Here is a 23,443-nt window from a genome sequence, read left to right as displayed (position 1 = left end):
TCTGTCCCTTTTGACACTAATGTGACTAACAAGATTAAGGAAAAACATGGCGAATATGCTGACCTCACTTTCGAAATGTCACGCTCGCATCTCAAGTACCAAGTTATCCGACTCCCCATTGTTCTTGGTTCTTTAATACCTTTGTTGTCTGACATTGGGAGAGTACCCGGGTTTGCTGCCACAAATACAGCCCTTCTGACAATCTTGGTCATTTTCACATTCTCAGAAAAGTTCTGAATGGGTTCGACGAGACAGCGCTCCCTGGGAGAAGTCCCATTCGCTGTCTGGGCTGCGTGTACAGGAAGCAAGGGCCCTGAGCTGATGACGAGCCTAACCACCCTGACTGTGTCAGGATCACCCAAACCCCTTTTGCTGTATTTATTTTTTTTCAATCTGAATATAAAATAATTATTATATAGGGTACTTATAGTGCGCTAGCCTCCATGCACACAAAGCGCTTACATTATTACTCCAGTCACTGGATCAGTGCACTCGATTTTCATTCTCAGCTCCCTACGGAGTATACACCCAACTTCCTTGTTAGGCGCTAGAAGGTTAAAAGTTTCATTTCCATTTCATCCCATCGGGTACCCATTTTCAGTGCCGGTTGAACAGAGGCACATTTTGAAAGACATTTGCCCAAGGAGACACCACATCTGCTACATGTGCTTCAGGATGGGGCAGGGCCGAAGCCCAAGAATCTCTCAGGATTAAGTGTACGTATATAAATGTTGATAGTAATGGCACAAACGTAGCTACTAAACAGTTAGAACACATGGGTATGTATATAAAAGTACAACACACAGATGCTAAACAAGGATAAGTGGTACTCACGTATCTATCCCAGACGTTGAGCGTAAGCACTTGATTTCTCTCATCAAGGTCCATAATTTGTATAAGTTGGATGTTGAAGGAAATTTTGACGGTGTCATTGAAGTGTTTCACCGGTCGCCCGTATTTTCCTCGGCGCTTATATCGAGACAGAAGGATCTTGATGAGTCTATCCTCATCTGATGGGTGGATGTCAATCTGGGCTGCAGAAAAAATGAATCATTTTTACCATAAAAATACAGCGGTTCTACGAGACTGGGCGATAGCTGTACATATCAGTTAGAAACCTATACAAAATACATTACTACTTTTACATAGCAACACATCCTATAAATACACACTGGTATTGAAATGTACCTGTAAATACAAATACTGAACACAGGGGTAACTTATAGACGTCGATGCAACGTTTGGCACAGTTTCAGGAGCCTCCTGTGGGTGATAGAACTACTTGTACCGTAACATCGCATTAAATGAATAATATAAGTTGAAATCCGTAGATTAATCCAATCTGTACCGATACCACAGCTTTCAAAATACCACTTAGAGAGATTACAATACATGCACAGTTATGCCTACTTTAATCGAGTTCCGTTATTTATGTGCATCAGTATATATTGATTGTCATAAGTTCAGCAACACTGTATATTGTAATTACATTGCATGAACCATAATAGATCACGCTTAGGTCCCAAACCATTTCACTATTAAAGAAAAATGATCCACTGCAGGGATAGTAATTTACTGTAATTTTGGCAGATGTAACCGCAGATGATGACGTCAGTACCGCAGAGTGCTATTTCTTCTGTGGCATTTGATCTTAATGTCATAAAATGGAAGCCTGGAGAGAATGGGGACAACACATCTACGAATACATACGCACCAACTTAGCATGGATCGTTATCGTTAAAAAGTGCTTCCTTGCATCAATTTCGTTTAAGTATTCGCAGCACTGTTCAGAATATTAGTCGTTCTTTCCCATTTGAATCAGTTCCAAACGTTTTAAGGACGTGTTCGGGGAAAATATTCCGACAATTATTCGGATGAATTTTGATAATATAAGTAAAATGAAATAGAATGAGCACCATCATCACCATCATTGCATCGTCATCATCATTGCATCGTCATCATCATCATCATCATCATCATCATCATCATCATCATCATCATCATCATCATCTTCTTCGCCATCATCTACAGCCTAGTGTTAATATTCAAATAGCACACATACGGTAGTATTGTATCGTATGCTGTACGTTACATGAAGATACATAGTTTCATGTACATAACATGTTATAACGTGCAAGTATCTACCTATATATATACACTGAATGCCAGGTGGATACGTGCACATGTTATAACATGTCATGTATATGAAACTATGTATCTTCATAGCACATATATATAGCTGGGATACGACACACTGTATAACACAGGACTGGTGAACATTCACTGTTCATGCAGTTCCTGGTATATATTCTCACTTAACACGTAACGTGTGGGGTATATGTTCCTTTAACACGCGATAGTAGAATTAGAAATTTTGATTCAAAGTTTCACCGTGAATAATTGTTGTCCGTTAGGTAGAAATTCTTGGTTTGACAGACTAATGTTTTCCTTTCGCTGCAACTCGTAATCAAATTATAAAGGAAATGGACGAGGAGCCATTGCATATGTATTGTATTGCTGCGCAAGGGCCAGGCACCACTCCCTACAGAGGGACCTCCATAACGGCAGTGTTGTCACTTCGTTCTCAAACTCGTTATCAAGAGGTGGTCGTCTCCCTCAGAATTGACCACGAGAACTCATTCCTTAAAAAAACAAATGATAAACGGGCTCATGTTCATTCGAGTTGCAACAACGATTTGGGATGTTTGCTGCTGTACCCCCAGGAGATAAACGTCCAGCGGAAGCCATTGCTTCGTGCGAGGATATTTTATTGATTTTTTTCTCAATGTTAGCATACGCCTTTGTTCTCCAAAATAATCAACGGGGGACCCATTAATTCTTAATTCAGTAATTTCGTTCAAAGAGAATTAAAAGTAATTAAGATGTTGTTCAGAAGAGATATAACATGTATTTGTAAACTCTTGTCAATTACTACAGAGGACTCCTCATCCGAAGGTGCAATGTTCTGTTTAAAGCCGACAACATAAACATTGTAACAAATCTCTCCCTGGTTACACCGACTGCAGAAAGCGTAACCCAACCCACTGCAGCTGACGTAACAGGGACACAGTGTATTCAAATGGGGAATATTCAAATAAAAGAGAATCCGTTTACCCCAGTGGGACATAATCCCTCACGCATAACACGGACGTGGTGTACAAAAAATGTGGCATATTCTATATGCCATTTCAGAGACTTTGTGCACCCAAATTGTGGCATAATTCACACTTAACCAAGGTTTGGCGTACCAAATATGGGCATATTCAATGACATGACAGAGAATCCGTACACCCAAAACCTAGCATAAATGATATGAAACAGGATCCGTACACCCAAAACCTAGCATAAATGATATGAAACAGGATCCGTACACCCAAAACCTAGCATAAATGATATGAAACAGGATCCGTACACCCAAAACCTAGCATAAATGATATGAAACAGGATCCGTACACCCAAAACCTAGCATAAATGATATGAAACAGGATCCGTACACCCAAAACCTAGCATAAATGATATGAAACAGAATCCGTACACCCAAAACCTAGCATAAATGATATGAAACAGGATCCGTACACCCAAAACCTAGCATAAATGATATGAAACAGGATCCGTACACCCAAAACCTAGCATAAATGATATGAAACAGAATCCGTACACCCAAAATGTGGTATAATTCATCAGAGATTCAGCATGTCTAAATTGGACATTCGATTTCGATCTGACATTTCGCAGACTCATTATTCCCTCCGGCTGAATATGCTCAAATTGGTCATGTCATATCTGACGTCAATAGCTGTTGAGAACGCGTTTGCATAGTGACGTCATATCGTCACATTCTCTCTATCTCAGTGCCTGTCCAGGTACACATAACATAAAATTGTACGAAGTCGAGACGTTTCGTCTATCCATCCTAAAATATTTCAGCAAGGCAGGGGGTATGGAAATGCCAAAGTACTAACTCTGGTCCCAAGATATACGCCTATATTGCTCCTGGCAACCCAGCACGCTTTAAGAACACTCGGTTTGCTGCTGTGACACAAATAATTAAAACGTCAAGGAACATGTTTATGACGTTCATTAGCAGCACAATGCAATTGGAAAAGCTTAATTATGGGCAATGATTGGAGGTCAAATGTGCACGACAATATTCCTTCAGTTCGCAACTGTAACATTAATGAAATGTCTCGTCTGGTTGGCTTTCAATGTCAAATTATGATTCATTATTTCACAAAGGTGAAGCAAACTGCGCTTAAATAAGTTGATGGTAGATCAAAGAGAAGAGCTTCGAATCGATAAACAGGCCCTCCAACTCTCCAGTCAAGCTGTTCTAACAAAAGGCAGAGGCACGTCAGTAGTACTATAGTACTGCCCAGGATTAGCCTAATACTGCCATAGAATATGACCGCAGTGGTCCTTAATACCGAGTTGTGCAAAATTGTAACGGTGTTCATCGTACATCTGTCATACAATGCATTAGTACTGACTTAAAACACTGCCACACACAATACACACGATAAGTCATAAAAGTAGATCTAACGTAACATATTTCACTGGTACTGTCATGCATGCAATATTGCAGTTCCTTTATACAATACTTGACTGTTTAGTACGGTAATGTCACCATGCATTTACATTATTGGACTGAACAAAAGTGCTACTACAATGACACGCCCAAGTGCAATAACGTGAAATGTTCACTCAATGCAGCGGTATATATTACCGAACAAACACTTGCGATCTTATTCACACCACATATGCATTCATACATACAAACCTCTGCGTACTGACAATAACGTGAAATGTTCACTCAATGCAGCGGTATAAATTACCGAACAAACACTTGCGATCTTATTCACACCATATATGCATTCATACATACAGACCTCTGCGAACTGACAACCATAAGAAACCTACTGAGCCTCAATCTGTTTATTGAAATCAAGAAGCTACCAGCCATTCACAGTTACATTAACAAACGACTCTGTCAGACATACAGCAGGCGAAAAGAAGGACAACCCCCGAGGTCTCGCTCGGCATGCTTATCAAATATGTCGTCCTTTTGAATACTGATACACCTTTCAAACTGATGCAGCATAATGCCAAACTGAACAGTGAAGTGATCTCACTCGATATCTGCCCAGGTCATAAGCTGACATTTCTCAAACACCTCCCTTAAACAATGACAACAGTTATTTCCCTTCTAAACATTGACCTGATAACAGTCCCTTTAGATTAGTGAAGTGATATAATAGCCCCACAAACCACCAACCAAACAGACAGAAGTACCTTTATCATAGTGATTGTATCTATTGTTCTTATTTAACACTGACTCATTATGACGTCCATTGATAAAAGTGTTCAGACAAAGTTGGATAATATTCCCGTTTAACACTGATCCTGATTAACGTCTTTGTATTCTTGTTATATGATATAATCATATAATGTTCTAACTTTACACTGATCCAAAATAACGCATATTTATTATTGTGACATGACCTAATCATATAATGTTCTCATTTCAAACAGATCAAGAATAACGTGTTTTTATTACAGTGATATGATATACGTATATAGTGTTTTCATTTAACACTGATCGAGAATGACGTCTTTTTATTATAAGTCATGAAATATAATTATTTGGTGTTCTCATTTTACACTTATCCAGCATAACGACTTATTATTATAGTGAAATAACATCAATATGTAATGTTCTAATTTTAAACTGATCCAGAATAACATGTTTTTATTAGAGAGATATATAATTTTTTTATTATTAACAGTTTAAAATATAAAATGCAGCTAAGAGGTTGTGGGTGACCCTGACACAGTCAGGCTGGTTAGGCTCATCATCAGCTCAGGGCCCTTGCCCCCTCTACGCACAGCCCAGACAACGAATCGGACTTCTCCCAGGAAGCGCGGCCTAATCAAACCCAACTAGAACTTTTCGGAGAATGTGAAGACTCCCCAAACACTGCAGCCTTCTGCATTACCCAGATTGTCAGAAGGACTGTAATCCTGGTAGCAAACCCGGGTACTCTTCCAATGTCAGTCAACAGATTGGGAGGTACGAAACCCAAGGCACCGAGAACAATGACATTTCGAAAGCGAGGTCTGCATATTTGCCATGTTTTTCCTGTATCTTGTCAATCGCATTACGTCTGAGGCTGTAAACGGGCCCATTCCAAAGTATTTTGTATTTATCATTTTCCATGACGCCCTCTGCATATTCCGGGTCTTACCATGGATGGACCTCTGTGTCAAAACCACAAGTATGGCGAAGACGGTAATAAAATGATCGAGCCCCATCATGTCGCTTAAGATACTGAGTTTGTGCCAAAGCTGGGCATCCACTGGCAATGTGTTGGACAGTCTCATTAAATTCATTACATAATCTACATTCCATATTTACATCTTGATGCAAAATCACACATTGACGGTTTCGAGGGGGAAGTGACTGGCCCTGAGCAGCAAAATGAAAGCCTTCTGTTTCACTTTTCAGGCCATCAGACCTCATCTAAATGAAGGACTCTGCAGGGTTGCTGACCTCCTCAACACACTGTACATAAATTGATGCAGTGGTCGTTCTGATAGCCTCTCCTTGAAAAGTTGAGTCTGGGCCGATTTGATATGACACTTCACTTGGTTGAAATTCATTTCTATACCGTCCAGCACTACACAACCATCAACAAAATCAAAATTGACATTGGGATTATGTCCCACGTCCTTGGCTCATTTAAACTGTGCAATGCATTGTTTTCACAATGAGTCTTGACATGCTTCACAAGAGGATCATCAGACAAATAAATGTGTGCAAAAGTGCACAAAGCAGTTCTATCATGAAGGGTCGCAACGTTAATCAAACCACGCCCTCCAATAATGATTGGTAAATATAAGCGATTGAGGGAAGAGTGAGGGTGGTGGGATCTATTAATTATTATTATTATTATTATTATTATTATTATTATTATTATTATTATTATTATTATTATTATCAGATAAAAATAAAATATAATGGAATGAAATAATTATATAACGATCGTATATAACACGTGCTGATGTAATGGGAAGTTTGAGTTAAACACCCAAAATAATATCCTTTCTTACAGTGATGGAATATAATAGTCTCACTGGATATTGACCCAATGCAATATCCTATAATTACAGTGATGTAATATAATGATCTCATTACACACTGACCCAATGTTATGTCCTTTATAATAGTGATGTAATACCATGGTCTTACTGACGCTGATTCAGCGTAATGTCATTTTATTATGGCGACGTAATATAAAGTTCTCATTTAAGATTCGTCCACCATAACGTCCTTCCATGACACTGATCCCAAATGGTGTCCTCGTAAAACACCGATGCAAGAAGATTTCCCTCAACACTGAATCAAATTTATATCTTCTGTAACTCTGATCAAACAACGCGTCCCACTGTAACACCGATCCAATAGGTCGTTCTTTTGTACAAAATCACATCAATGCCTTAAGAGTAGTCATGTTCGTACCACTGTCACAAGAAACGAAACAACATAGTTAAAAGAAAATGGAAGAACTGAATTTACACCCACGAATCATTGTAAAGTTATTGCGATGTCCACATGTGTTCGTGAAGCATTAGAGATTCTTTTTTTCCACTGATCCAGATGGTACATTAATGACAAGAAGTTGTCTTGTACCACTTGTCCTCTACGATCCCCTCTGTAGAGGTCCATGGTCGTGATCACATAGGATGTCCGCCTATAACAACTGATCCACGTATAATGTCCTTTTTTTCCTAATACTATCAAAATACTTTACACCAATCATGATCTCCTCTTTGAAGCATGGGGCCGACTGTTTGTTCTCTGTGAAAAAATGTCCAACATGATACAATACTCCAATACGATCTCGTCTTTGAGTGAGTGAGTTGGGATTTAACGTCACATCGGCAATATTTCAGCCATATAGTGACGAGTCTCGTCTTTGAAGCACTGGTCCGACATTATGTTCTCGTTGATAAAAATTCCCTATTACAACGTCTTAAAAACTGGTAAAAATCATATTCTGCAATATGATGCCCTCTTCAGTGATTAAATATGATGTCTTCTAACAACGCTGGTCCAGCATGATATCGTTTTACAACAGGGATCAAACACGATGTCTTCTTACAGCAATCGGCCAACTTGATATCCCTCAATATTCTGACCAGGCATGTTCTTTTCTCTATACACTCATCCCACGTAATGACCTATCTCAAAACTAAGCAAACGTAATGTCCCTTTAATATCATTCCAGTATGATACCCGCTTTTTATACGATCCACTAAAATGATGTCCAAAAATCCAACATATCGCCTTTCCATAAACTGATCCAGTCGTTTCAATGCCGTGTGAACCTGTGCCTTTTCCGCGTTGTCAATGTGGTTGCTTCTTCGGAACATGTATATCTGAATATCTGATTTTTCCAACTATCAACGTGACATTTTCATATTTGAAGGCTTGAATATTTTAGCAATTTTAAAACCAAAAACCAAAGGATAGAGTATGCCATCGCTTAGTTTTTTCCTTCTGCAAGAACAGTTCTTAAAGCACTAATAACGCCCGTAATGACTTCACGACACATCGTCTGATGAAAAACGAAGTGATCAATGACTATAGTGTCAAACTGCTGATGGAGAAAAAGTGAACAAAGTTATATGTGCAACTCCCTGGATTCATGTTAATATCGCGACATGCGATAGCTTGATACGAGTGAAACATATAACTGCTCACAGTTAAAGCAGTTGAGCCACCATTCTAGTTCATGCCATAGTATACTAATGTTATTTTAAGGGTAAAACAAATATATTGGTACACTGTTTATAATTCTGTGTTGTGATGAGGGGGGTGGGGGGGGGGGGGGGGGGTGGGGGGGGGGGGGGGGGGGGGGGCACGGGTGGCCCAGTCGTTTAAGACGCAACGATTCGCTGTGCAAGGTTGTGTCCCCTGGGCACGCCAGAAACCCATGATTGTGGGTTAGAATCCCTGTTCACCCCAATTTTGTTTCTAGGTTTGTCAGCACCATACCCGTGCACGTGGGTTTCACCGAAGTGGTAAACGTCTGGGGACCTGCATCACTTCGGCTTTGCATCACTTCGGGCTTTCCGCCCACATTAAGCTGGCACGCATTATTCTCTTAGATATATACTTGTGTACACTGTTTTGTTAAGGTTACAGTGTATTTAGATTGTATAGATTAATTATGTATTTACATCGTGGTGTAAGTGTATACAAATTGCAGTGTAGTGAAACGTGTATAAACATGGTTATTGTACAGTGTATATAGATTGTTCTGAATACAGTGTATGTTGCCTGTGTAGCGTACAGAGGCTGATTCGAATGCGAATTGCACAGTGTAATATTGTGCATAAAAACATGAATATCGTAATGCACGTTGCACTTATATTGAAGTCTAATTATTTTTTGCATTTTAATGGATTTTGTAGTGTAGAGTGTATAAAGATACAGAGTGAATAGCATAGTGTGCATGCACTGTATACTGTAGAAGTGTCTGTACTTTGAATTCAACACTGAACATAGGTTGTGTACAGCATGCCTTGATGACGCTTTATCGATGACAACACGTGACTATGGTGATGTGACGGCCTGAGGGACCCCCCAGTTGGGGAAGACGACGGAAGCGGATGCTTTGTGAGTCAGCAGGATGGCAGTCGGTTTGGTGCGAAATGGGGAAGCCGAGAAGTCGCGTGGAGATACAAAGTGTTGAGGAAAAGAGGTTTAATGGATCTTCAGTGAGTGAAGTCCTGATGAGGGCTGGCGTGCTTTGCCACCGTAACACGGCCCCGCGCATTTCTGCTCCTTGGGTTAAGCACTAGCAATTTGTTCAACAGCTCCGGAGGAAGTATTCTCCTGGTAGCAAACTATCAAATTAGTACGGGCTATTATTCACTTAGTAAACGCAATAATAGCGGCAACCTGTCACGTGATCGGGCGACTAGTTTTTGCTGCGGGTTTCTCGCTGGCGACAGAGGGCGCTCCATCCCTCCAGTTCCCCGTCTTCTGTTCCAAATGCAATTAGTACACTGTATGATAGGTCCAGGATAAAAAGTACACAGAATACCAAGTACCTCTTGGGCTTTCATCTAAATCTTACTTAAGGCCCTACAGTTTCCATTTATGGGAGCAAAGATCGCTGTTTTGTTTTTGTTCGAATACCAAGCATATTATAGCTCCGTCGCAAAGCCGACTTGCCTCTAGGGTCAGTGAATGGCCTCCACCTGAGACGCCCTCTAACGTCATATACAGGTCTAATAGTCACGTGGTAGGCAGTAACTCGTACATGAAGTGTGAACTGTTAGCCCATGTAAGCTACTCTAAAATATATGTGATCGCGGTAAAAGCCATTTTGGTTATACCAGACACAGTATCTATATAGTGAACTGATAGTATTAATGATGTAAGAGCATCGTCTCACATGGTGGTTAAAGCCGTAAGTAGCGATATTTAATAGCACTAGCAGTAGTAGTGGTAGTAGTTGTAGTTGTAGTTGTTGTAATAGTAGTTTGTTTGTTTGTTGTTTAACGCCGCTATCAGCATTATTGCAGCTATATGACAGCGGTCTGTAAATAATCATGATATCATGAGCATCAATCTACGCAACAGGGATACGATGACATGCATCAACCAACTCAGCGAGCCAGGCCACCCGATCCAGTTAGTCGCCTCATACGGCAAGCGTGGGATGCTGAAGACCAATTCTAACCCGGAATCTTCACGGTTTGTACTAGTAGTACTAGTTGCTGTAGTACTAGTAGTAGAAGAAGTAGTAGTAGTATCAGTATCAGTAGTAGTAGTAGTAGTCGTACGTCGTTGGTGATGTCGCAGCGCCTGCTTATGATGAACAAGGAGTTTGTAACCTGTCCTTGGTCTTCATTAATATTATCCTGTCTATAAAGTGGTCCTCGGGCAAGCCATAAGATGCTAAGTGTCCGTTGATAGGGATGCTTCTAATATGGTTGCTTTGTGCTCTTTACGTGGATTAAATATGTCTCATCATCTCATGTCAGGTGTAATATGCATCCCCCTGGTCCTCGTGGAATACACCATATCTTAACACTAACACAATTAGGCACCTGCCACTTTGCGTTTAGACCAAGCTGTCACGGCGCACACAAAACAAACATCACTTCAGTTGGCTCAGAGCAGAAAATGTTAAGCAAATTTCCCCAGCAATATTCCAAGTGTTTCAACACGATATACCTAGCGTTGTGATTTATATCGTTCTGGAATTATACCACTCCCGCTGATCATGCGCTATGTTATTTTCATGTTGAATTTGATATTAATTTGAGTAATCAGATATCCTGCATATCTTAGAGACAACTCTTCAATAAGTCACGTGTTTAATTAGTATGGCGCCGCGTTGATGACCAGAAAGCAATGACTGAATGAATGCCTTGCGCTAAATAATGGAGGGTTGCATCCAATAGAATGTAATGTCGTGTAAAAAACACAGCCGCAAGGCAATGTAGCTCATCTGAATTTAAGGGTATTATAGATTAAATCATAAATAATTTCAAATAAAGATTTCAACACGCTAACTTTCAGTCATTGATGACTTAATTGTTGCATCGTCTTGGGAGCGACGGTATAATGTAACTAACTACAAGCAAAATGGATGGGTCTGTGAAATCAACGATCACAAACCCATGTGATTTCTTTGTTGACGTTTAATCACACAATCTTTACGTACCAAATTATGTACCAAGTCAGTCGTGACTAACACTTGCTATCTGGCATGGCTGCAATTTGTAGAGTACATATACACATGTACTTGGGTTGTAAAGATCATCCATGGTTTAATTTGTCCTTGGGTATCGAGGATGATGAAATGTTTATGCATGGACGATCCGACATTATGCGGACAGTGGGCGAACAATACGGTTTGATTAATAATTTTGCAAACAGTGCAGACATAACAATTCCGAATTTTGAACCAAATGTGTTCTAATATGCCTGACGTAACAATGCAATTTTAAATTTGATCATAATTCTGAGAGTATTTGTATAGTTTCGAGCAAGTGGCATGATCAATACTGTGGGGCTGTGTGTATATGAACCAATGCAATTATTTTCGGAACCAGTATACACCCATAATAGGCTTCATAAAACTTCACAGCCGTTATCGCATCAAAGGGGATTCGTAACAGTCATATATCATACCAAGGTAAAAGGATCAACATATGTTTCTACACATACCGATAAGTAAAAATATCCAATTGTATGTAGGTGCATTGATAATTGCCGTGTGATGAGACAAGTTGTCATTTCTTTATGGCTGCCGTTGTGGTCATGTGATCTTCCAGTATGTTTGGCATTCTGCCAGCAGATGACAGGTTAGAAAAAATATCGGGTTTATCATGAAGCAAGCGGCGTTGTTCAAGCGGTTCCTCTGACACAGCTCTTTAGAACAGCAAATGCCCCCTTGGTCTATAATTATCTCCCACACAAATTCTGACGGAGTCAATATCATTTTTGTTTTGGTTTGGTCGTATAATTTTCGGATTTACATTGGGACATATTCTAAATACGCATTGTGTGAGTTGGTGTGGTTTGTGCCGCTTTCAGCAATAGTCCAACAATAGCACGGCGGGGATGCCAGAAATAGCTTCACGCATTGTGCTCAAACCCGGATTTGAGTGACGAGTGAACGTTGTGGGTTACCCAACATCAAATCTGCTTTGCTCCCAACACGACCCATCGGCAGTGGATGCAGCATATATCAGTTGGTGCAGCATAGTGCAAAGGGTGCAGCACATTTCAGTGGGTGCAGCATATTGCAATGGATGAAACATTAAGCAGTGGGACCACCATATTGCAACGGGTTCCAACCCAAACCATGGTACATTATTGTATAATCAGAAACTCTCTGAAATGGTATACTGTCCAATATACGCAATCAAGAGAAACATCAATAATTAATTTGGATATATGAATACCCATGAAGGCATATCAAAGATTCAATAAGTGCATACCTAGTACAGATTTGAGTAGGAGATCTGTTTTATAACCTCTTTTGTGACATATCGTCTGATATAGATGGACTAAGTTCTTTGACACCATTAGCTGTGCACAGCTATTAACTGTCAAAATAAATAAACAGTATTCGTATAATTCACTTTGATGTCGGATTATTTCACAACATGTTTTGATAATGTAGTTTTGTTAATGTTACACTGGAAAATCTAGTCAGTGACATTTGGTGTCTCAAGAATATTTCATGCCATCATTTGTTTAATATTTTGTAACAGCAAATTTCCAGACAAGATTGAATATTACAGACTTTGTATCAATCGCTGTGATAGAAACCGATGCTTGACAAGCTTACGTTTCATGTATATTTATAGAGATGTCACTTAAAACAGTGCCGATGTAACGCTTTACAATTGCAGTTGCAGAGTACATGTACTTGGGTTTTAAAGATCATCATTTTAATAGGTTCTGGAGTATAGAGGACGATGAAAAGGGTTAAAGTTCATTCATGGACGAACCGACGAATTACGGATAGTGGACGAACAATACGGTTTGAGTAATTATATGAACAAACGCTGCAGGCTTGACATTGAACCAGAGGTATGTTTTAGTATGCCTGACGTCTAGATACAGTTTAAAATTTGATCATAATTCTGACGCAAGAAATGGGCTTCATACATTGTGCTCAAACCCGGACCGAGTGACGAGTGAACGCCGTTGGCTCCTAACCGCATCAATTCCTTATTGCTTACAACACGACACATTATCTTAGCAACTGACCACCGGTTGGCAGTGGATGCAGCATAATGCAGTTGGCGCAGCATATTGCAATGGGTGCAGCATATTGCAGTAGGTATAACTCTCATTGATGTCGGAATATTTCCCAAGTGTTTTGATAATGTAGTTAAGTTAATGTAACACCGGAACACTGACAAATCTATTCAGTGACAATTGGTGTTAAGGATATACAAAATATTTCACACCATCATTTTTTTATTCAGTTATAGCAAATTTCCCTAAAAGATTGAATATTATAGACTGAATATCATCCGCTGCCATAGAAACCTATGCTTGACAAGCCAACTTTTCATGTATATTTATAGAGATGCCACTTAAAACCGTCGATGTAATGCTTACAATTTTAACAAGCATCAATCATGTCAGTTGAAATAGAATACGAACGGAAAATTCTGTCAGTTGAAATAACATACAATTAGAAAATTAATGGTAACTTTTAAGCAATATATGTAAACCGGTTTTCATGTGAATAGACAGAAAAGAAGTGTTGGTTTGCCACAACAATGTACTTATTGTTATGAGTGTGTTCCTATAATGAGTCTGCGAATGAGATTTACGCCTCAGTCAGTGATCTCGTAGCTATGTCGCGACGGAATGGGATTACACGAGCTTTGCACCAAACCCTAGATAGCACGAACAACCATCGCTGCAGTCAGGTAGATACACACACAATCAGCCAGATCAGTTTCAGGGAGGCGCCAAGTGGGGGCAATTGTAACAGTGTTGGTGTCAATGCTAAACCACAACAAGATATAAGTATAAAGGAAAAGATTAACAAAAAATATATTAACAAATCCACCTGCACAGGTCAACCCACCCATGGGGACATACTGCACGCGCGAACTAACGAACTACGTGCCACTTTTGAGTCCAAGGGTCGAGGATGTTCTTCGATATGCATCCAATCATAATAATCGCCTCTCCATGTTTCTACACTGTCTTATCCAAAATACTTCTACTTCGAACAAAACGTCTACATTTTGTTAAAGGGGTGACCATTTAATATTGTTTTAAACATACATTATTAACATTAAAATGTCAGCAGAACTGGGCAACAGTTGTTTAACTTTCGAGGCCCTCTCCATCAACATATATGCACACAACGGACAATAGTTTATATATTAAACAGTGACATACGTAACGTGCATACAAAGTACGATATTTCTGTAGACCTACTCTCATTGATAATTAATAAAATTACACAAAATATATCTGTTACTGATACTGTATGCAGTCATCTGGCGAGGAGAGGTTGTAAATGGTAAAATAAAAAATGTAAACTACTAGATCTCTTCGAGTATAAGTTGGAGGTAAATAAAATGTTAATTAAATCTGTTTGTTGGCATGGAATGTTTTTGCACACTCTTAAATATAAAGATGGTATGTATGAGTGAGCATGAAATATCACTATGCAGAACTGTCTGGATCGAGAATTGACCTCCAACTGATAACATATTGTAACATAATAAAAGTTCTAATAATATTATAATTAGGACATTTCAAAAACTTGTGACAGACGTTTTAACATGGATGTTCACACAGGCACATTAAGTTTTCTGACAAATTGACTTTACATAATTTTACATTGAGAGAACTACCCATGATAAGCTCTGTAGCATGTATCAATTATGCTGAGTCAACTACAAAAGAAATGTTTCGGCCGAGACATTAAATCTGCCCCCTATTGTGTTGCAAAACCAACATATTTCTTAAACATATTTTTTTTCTTATAAGCAGCAGAATCTCTGTTCTTGCCCACAGCAGTTGTTATTCAAAATTAACATACAATTTTTAGTTTCTACAAAATCAGTAAACGGTATCGTGTATCTGAATTTCTTTCCATCACTTGATTGTCTGGTTTGATTATGAGCCCACCCTCGTATCTCAGGAGTACTGCTGTGTGTCGTCAGGCAACACACACGTCTGATTGGTGGTGATACCGGTAGGGCTTGGTACTCGACGTATGGGGTACAAATCAGCAATATTCAAGCCATATCGCGGTGGTCTGTAAATAGTCGATTCTGGACCAGACACACCACAAACTAAAAAACAAGAACGTTCCACGCCAACGAGGAATAGACAAATCACAAAGCCTGACAACCGGATGCAGTTTAGTCCCCTAATACGTTCAGCAAATGGGACACATGGGAGCTATTCCGCCTCCGAATTCCCACGGCGATCCAACGTTATTACGAGACACAAATAGCATTTTGGCATAAAGCTATGGTCAGAGAGAAAATTTCCAAATATCGCACATTTTATTCAACATGAATCCTATTGTAACACTAATAAATATTATTGAATAACTGGGGACTGCCGTATGTGTTCAGTGACCCCCTTTCTTGCCCAACGAAAATCACATAATCATTTCGAGCAATGTTTGGACAACGAAGTATTATCAAACTCTCAAAGTGTATTCAATAAGAATGTTAAATCATAACCAAAGTTTGAACAATGCCCTGTTTGTCGAATCCTATTTTTCTCCCTGTGGTAAAATTCAGAATTAATAATCAAAATGTTCCCGTTGAAATTGGTCGTTCGTCAGCTAAAGGTACTTCATGCTATTTAGCCATACGGCTCTCCGGCTATGAGATGCATTACCATTCAAATTCGAATATTTTTAAGAACTCAGATGGAAATATATTATTATGCTTAATTGAGTAAATTCAAGAATTGTCTTCGATATTTATTTGCGTTATGGAGGTATAAACCTTTAAAACCCGGTCTACCTCAATAACGCAAACATATTGAAGACAATTGTTATATATATATATAATAGTCATCTATAATACTTTCACACAAAGAATGTACACTACATTACGAAATTAGTTACATCGTTCAGCGCAATAATACAACACAAGAGACAAGAAAAATATCAAGGAAGTCCGTCAGTGGGCGTGGTTTATTTGTTCCAAGTTTATGGGCGCATACAAATTGATTGGCTAGCCAATCAAATGTCATGGCATTACTTGGAATATTTTTAATCAATGAACAATCGCGTTGAAAGAGAAAAGACAAATGTAAAATATATAGGAGTACAGTTTTCAGAATTCCAAATAATCATCAATAATAAGCTGTATGGGTAGCATTTTACAATTTACACTGCTATCATGGAAATGAAAAATAAGAAAAATAACAACTATCCATATCTTTTAAATGGTAGTATCTTTATATATTGCCATTAGATAACCATAGGAGGAAACATGGTTGGTTCAAATTAATCAGCTGATTCATTATCGATCACTTTCATATAATTGTTTCTATATTCTATACGATTCTATATTCTTTGTTTTATGTTTTTGTCAACAGAGTTCCCCGTCGTTCGTGGGCATGTGATTAGGAAACTAAATATATAATAATCTGACTCACGACTCCCTCCCAAATAAACACTAGGATATGGCAATGCTGATGAATATCAACTTATGACAAGTATACACGTGAGCACATGCAAACACGGTAAGCACTCTTATTACCTATACTTCCTCTGCAAGTAGTCCAACAGAAGTGTTTCTTTCGAGTGACGTTGATATATCTTAACCAAATGGCACATGTTCTTATCGCCATTATATCGGGTTTATACAATCAGAATTTGCATTCGATGAACGTGTCATTTGTGCATAGTTTTGCTGATAATTTACCACATATTTATAGCTCGTTTGATGACGTAATCCCTTTGACTATCATGTCTTCATGAAACGCAGCAGATATGTGAAGCACCAAAAACACGAAACGAGTCACATACCAGACATGCTGAATCCCGGTAACATCTCTCTTGAAATGCAAAACAAGTTCAAATGTCCGCCTTTCACTATCCTGCATATCTGTATCACATTCCAGAATACATCGTGTTTGACTACCTGCATGTATGTGTATCACATTCCAGAATACATCTCGTTTGACTATTTGCATGTATGTGTATCACATTCCAGAATTATTCGTGTTTGACTATCTGCATGTATGTGTATCACATTCCAGAATACATCGTGTTTGACTACCTCCATGTATGTGTATCACATTCCAGAATACATCGTGTTTGACTACCTGCATGTATGTGTATCACACTCCAGAATAAATCGTGTTTGACTATCTGCATGTATGTGTATCACATTCCAGAATACATCGTGTTTGACTACCTGCATGTATGTGTATCACATTCCAGAATACATCGTGTTTGACTACCTCCATGTATGTGTATCACATTCCAGAATACATCGTGTTTGACTACCTGCATGTATGTGTATCACACTCCAGAATAAATCGTGTTTGACTACCTGCATGTATGTGTATCACATTCCAGAATACATCGTGTTTGACTACCTGCATGTATGTGTATCACATTCCAGAATACATCGTGTTTGACTACCTGCATGTATGTGTATCACACTCCAGAATAAATCGTGTTTGACTATCTGCATGTATGTGTATCACATTCCAGAATACAACGTGTTTGACTATCTGCATGTATGTGTATCACATTCCAGAATACATCATGTTTGACTACCTGCACGTATGTGTATCACATTCCAGAATACATCGTGTTTGACTACCTGCATGTATGTGTATCACATTCCAGAATACATCGTGTTTGACTACCTGCATGTATGTGTATCACATTCCAGAATACATCGTGTTTGACTACCTGCATGAATGTGTATCACATTCCAGAATATATCGTGTTTGACTACCTGCATGTATGTGTATCACACTCCAGAATACATCGTGTTTGACTACCTCCATGTATGTGTATCACATTCCAGAATACAACGTGTTTGACTATCTGCATGTATGTGTATCACATTCCAGAATACATCGTGTTTGACTTCCTGCATGTATGTGTATCACATTCCAGAATACATCGTGTTTGACTACCTGTATGTATGTGTATCACATTCCAGAATACATCGTGTTTGACTACCTGCATGTATGTGTATCGCATTCCACATTACATCGTGTTTGACTACCTGCATGTATGTGTATCTCATTCAAGAATACATCGTGTTTGACTATCTGCATGTATGTGTATCGCAATGCAGATATTCCTGGAGATAGTGTGTAGGGTCTGCAGTTAAATACATAAGCGCGTGGCATTGTGTGGAAAGGTCTGGCTCGCTCAACAGAAATAGTCCCTTTCGCACAATTTTAAGTAATTACAATATGTTTGTCCAAAGTATATCGTTCCTAAAAACTAAAATATAGGGTTCAAACTCTACCTTAAGTTAAAACTCCACTATCAAATAGTCAGTTAACTTTGCAAGTGTCAGTCAACAATGCACTCACGCTAACTATACAAAAAAAAGTACATAATACCAAATCTATAATGTGTACTAAATCTGGCTAAAGCTGAATCGTGACTAACGGTTCAGACTGTGTATTCGAGTGCCAAAATATCCTCACACATCTTTGCCAAATTTGGTAAATTTCAGACAGTACTCTAAGGACTAAGAGCTTAAGGTATAATAAATGAATATGGTCCACATTCAAGGCTTTTATTTTCTTTCGTAGTGCAAAACAAACCTAATCTCTACTCTTAAAATACATTGTGTTAAACGGATATATAGGGCTTCAATAAATGGCATTAATGAAATATAATTACAATCACCGATGTTTATAAAAAAAGACGGTCGAAGGAAATCCCCTTAGATTTGGGATCAAGGAATAGACAATGTGATAATCGATTCAGTTGATGGTGGGAAGTTCACTACTGACGTCAGGTTAATTGGTGACAGAAAATGTCACATACTGGATCATTAGGCCTGGCAATGACTGCCTTGTCCTTATTAAGGCTCCTCAGACATTTTCAAAGGATGAAGACACTTACCCTTTATATGACGTAGACATCGTTATACGCATCAAACTTGGAACTGCGAATGGTATGTGTCCGATGTAAAGTGATGTAAAAGTTAAGTTATCAGTTTACCGTATTCGTATGCTTGATAGTGTTTAGAATAGATATCCAAACCTAACGTACCTTGAACAACGCTGGGTCCGGCGAGCATGGGCAACAGCAATAGCAGCAACATGTCCACCAAAACACGTTTTCGCATATACCTGCAAGGAAATGATGCAGGTTTCATAAGTGTTTTTATACAGATAACAAAACGAACAATTTCCTAAAACGGAAGGCAACCTTTGTTTGTTTGTTTGTTTGTTTGTTTGTTAACGCCGCACTCAGCAATATTTCAGCTATATGACGGCGGTCTGTAAGTAATCAAGTCTGGACGAGACAATCCAGTGATTGACATCATGAGCATCGATCTACGCAATTGGGAAACGATGACATGGAAATCAGCGAGCCTGACCACCCGATCCCGTTAGCAACCTAAAATAAGTGTAGTGCTGTCGTAGCTGTAATTGAGAGTGGGTTAGTATTGATGCCAACTGATCAGTATAAAAAGTTACCACAAAAAGAAACCACACATGTCAGTTATTCAGGGAAAGGGTATTTCTGCCTAAAGGCATGTTGATAGTTCAGTACGTCTGTAAATACGTTCAGATATATGAAGAATTTGTAAATGCCCTTGTGCTTGATATTTAAAACTGCAGTGATTTATTAGTGACGTCACAAGTATGATCGGGTGTATGTCCATCATGAAATTCTATATAAACAGTACATCTTAGACGACACGTGTCCATCATCACATTTCATGTAAACAGTACATATGAGATGACACGTGTCCATCATCACACTTCGTGTAAACGGTACATTTTCGACGACACGTGTCCATCATCATATTTCATTTAAACGGTACAAATTAGACACGTGTCCATCATCACATTTCATATTAGACGACACGTGTCCAGCATAACATTCTTCTAAACAGTACATATTAGACGACACGTGTCCATCATCACATTTCATTTAAACGGTACATATTAGACACGTGTCCATCATCCCATTTCATATTAGACGACACGTGTCCATCATAACATTCTGTGTAAACAGTACATATAAGACGACACGTGTCTATCATCACATTTCATGTAAACAGTACATATTAGACGACACGTGTCCATCATCACATTTCATGCAAACAGTACATATTAGACGACACGTGTCCATCATCACATTTCATGCAAACAGTACATATTAGACGACACGTGGCCATCATAACATTCTATGTAAACAGTACATATGAGATGACACGTGTCCATCATCACACTTCATGTAAACAGAACATAGCAGACACGTGTCCATCATCACATTTCATGTAAACAGTACAAATTAGCAGACAGGTGCTCATTATCGCACTTCATGTTCACAGTATGCATTACCTGCCAACATCCTATGTACTACATGTATGTATACATTACATGGCAGGTGATCTTCAGTGGTATCTCGTGGCTACAGCAAGTATCGCATAGCAGCTGTCAAGGATGGCACTTCATGGCGATCACAGAGGTCATGTATCTGAGCTGTCTTATGTGTTGGCAGCATGATGTACAATATATGATAATTCCAAGACCGCCTCCGTGGTCTAGTGGTAGAGCGTCCGCCTGGAGAGCAGAAGGTCCGGGGTTCGATCCCCGGCCGCGTCATACCAAAAGACGTGAAAAGATGGTACTTGTCGTCACCCTGTCTGGCGCTCGGCTTTAAGGGGATAAAGCAAGGACTGGTCGGCTCGGAGTCAGTATACTGTGTCTGAGTGGGGTATTCATGTTAAACTGCGGCATGGTATCTCAGTGAGCTAGCACTATAAATCGACATCAGTCCGGACTAGTACAAGGAGCCACACACACACACGTACATGCACGTCGCTATATAAGTGCAATAATCTTGGACGCGACGTTAAACCCCATTTCACCTCACCTATGATAATTCCAAACCTAATTGCATTGTATTTTCTGATATTTACATATATTTATTGCCTTCCAGATCAAACACAAGCTCTTATTAGTAACTTAATATTTCACATAAACATCTTGTTTAAAACAGTTATAATTATCATCCTATTATTTGTGAAGGTGCTGCCACGACGTCTTTACACGGATACCCAGGCAGAGGTTAGGGGTCACCTTCATGTATGTTCATTTCCCCATGTCACGGGGTTATGCCGGCTGTCAGATCTCAAGTATCCATCGTAATAATCTTTCATGCAATCAGTTCGTGCGAAGTCCAGATGCTTGTTCAGAGCTTGTCCGCTCAAGTAACTGTGGAGTGTGTTTGTTTGTTGTTTAATTCAGCAATATTCAAGCTATATGACGGCGGTCTTTAAATAATCGAGTCTGGACCAGACAATCCAGTGATTGACATCATGACCACGCAATTGGGATATGATGGCATACATCAACCTGACCACACAATCCGTTAGTCGCCTATTACGACAAGCACAGTCACCTTTACGGCCAGCGTGGGTTGCTGAAGACCTATTCTACCCCGGATCTTCACGTGTAATGTGGACTGTGGGGGAGTACAAACTTTAAAGTATGTATTCATCATACCAGATAATTGATTCCCAATTCACACAGGTGATGTATGCGAATATTAAGGAACCTTCAATGAGTTTCAGGGAATTGAAGGTAACAATTAGACAAAAAGAAGTACAACACGTGAGCACGGGTTGCTAAACTGACATGACTGCTGAAAGACGACTAATGGACACACAAGTACAAGACATCGACAAGAGAGTTATTTAACATCCTACAAGTGAACGTATCGTAAACAACATTGTGCAAGGATGGTTCTTTTGTATAATATTATATAATTCGATATTTATCATTCGATAACAAATGTCTTTGTAAAGTTTTAAAATATTTGGATTCAACACTAGATTAGCGTTTTCATAACTCACAATAATTAACGTCAGATGTTATGACATCCGTTTTAAATAGAATGGAGTATATTTAAGAACGTGTTTTAGCACAATGATCTCACTATAATGTTGTTTACAAACATGAAAATACTTGAACTAATATCTCTCTCACAAAGTTTAAGCCCTCCTACAAAGAATCTCAAAACCTCCCTGTTTGACCGAGACATTAAAACTGTGCATTGCAAAGAATATATATGTTTAGAATATATTTAGGTATACATATTTGTTGAAGGTTTTCTAAAATTATATTCAGTAAAATCCCTGCACTAATACAGAGCTGTCGATAATCGAAAGTAACATATGGCTTTAGTTTCAGCAAATCAGTAAATGTGGTGGGTGCTACCGGTAGAGCAGGGCATGCATACCATTATCACATGGTGTCATCAATGATTTTCAGTGATCCCTTCATATACTTTTTACCGTTATCTTTAACCTGTACTCCCATTGGAATCTGTTTCGGTTGATTAAACAAATCGATACTTGTTATTCTCAGGGGTTGACGTCTTATATTTCAATTATCAGATGTCCTCAATAGTGGACACATATATGTATGTCATGTTCTGGTTTGTCTTGTGTATGGTTTCAGTGGAGAATTTTTTTCGCGAACACCAGGTGTCATAACTGATTTTCAGTGGTCCATTCATATAATTTCCATAGCTATTTGCCCTTGACGCGAAGTGGAATCAGTTTCGGCAGAAGATCTTAGCTGGTTATGCTCTTGCATAGACAATTTATATTTACATAGTAAAACTGCCTTGGGTTGCAATTGTCTACAATGGTATCCCATCACTCAGGCATTACACCAATAATGGTG

General features: G+C 39.0%; 1 protein-coding gene across 1 annotated transcript in view; it reads right to left on the bottom strand.

Moving 5' to 3' along the window:
• LOC124142703 (neuronal acetylcholine receptor subunit alpha-10-like) overlaps positions 1–23,443 on the bottom strand; it is a 77,346-nt gene that overhangs the window by 34,497 nt on the left and 19,406 nt on the right. Inside the window, exons 2-3 of the mRNA XM_046511293.2 lie at positions 19,788–19,867; positions 835–1,034 (exon numbers count right to left, since the gene is read on the bottom strand). Of these exons, the coding sequence (XP_046367249.1) occupies positions 835–1,034; positions 19,788–19,863 (276 nt within the window). The 5' untranslated portion in view covers positions 19,864–19,867. The remainder of the gene's footprint in view (positions 1–834; positions 1,035–19,787; positions 19,868–23,443) is intronic.

The sequence above is a fragment of the Haliotis rufescens genome, unplaced genomic scaffold (genome assembly GCF_023055435.1).
Source record: "Haliotis rufescens isolate VD_foot unplaced genomic scaffold, xgHalRufe1.0.p SCAF_20, whole genome shotgun sequence".
Lineage (NCBI taxonomy): Eukaryota > Metazoa > Mollusca > Gastropoda > Lepetellida > Haliotidae > Haliotis > Haliotis rufescens.
Note: the sequence above shows the minus strand (reverse complement) of the source record. Positions and strands in the feature narration are given on the sequence as shown.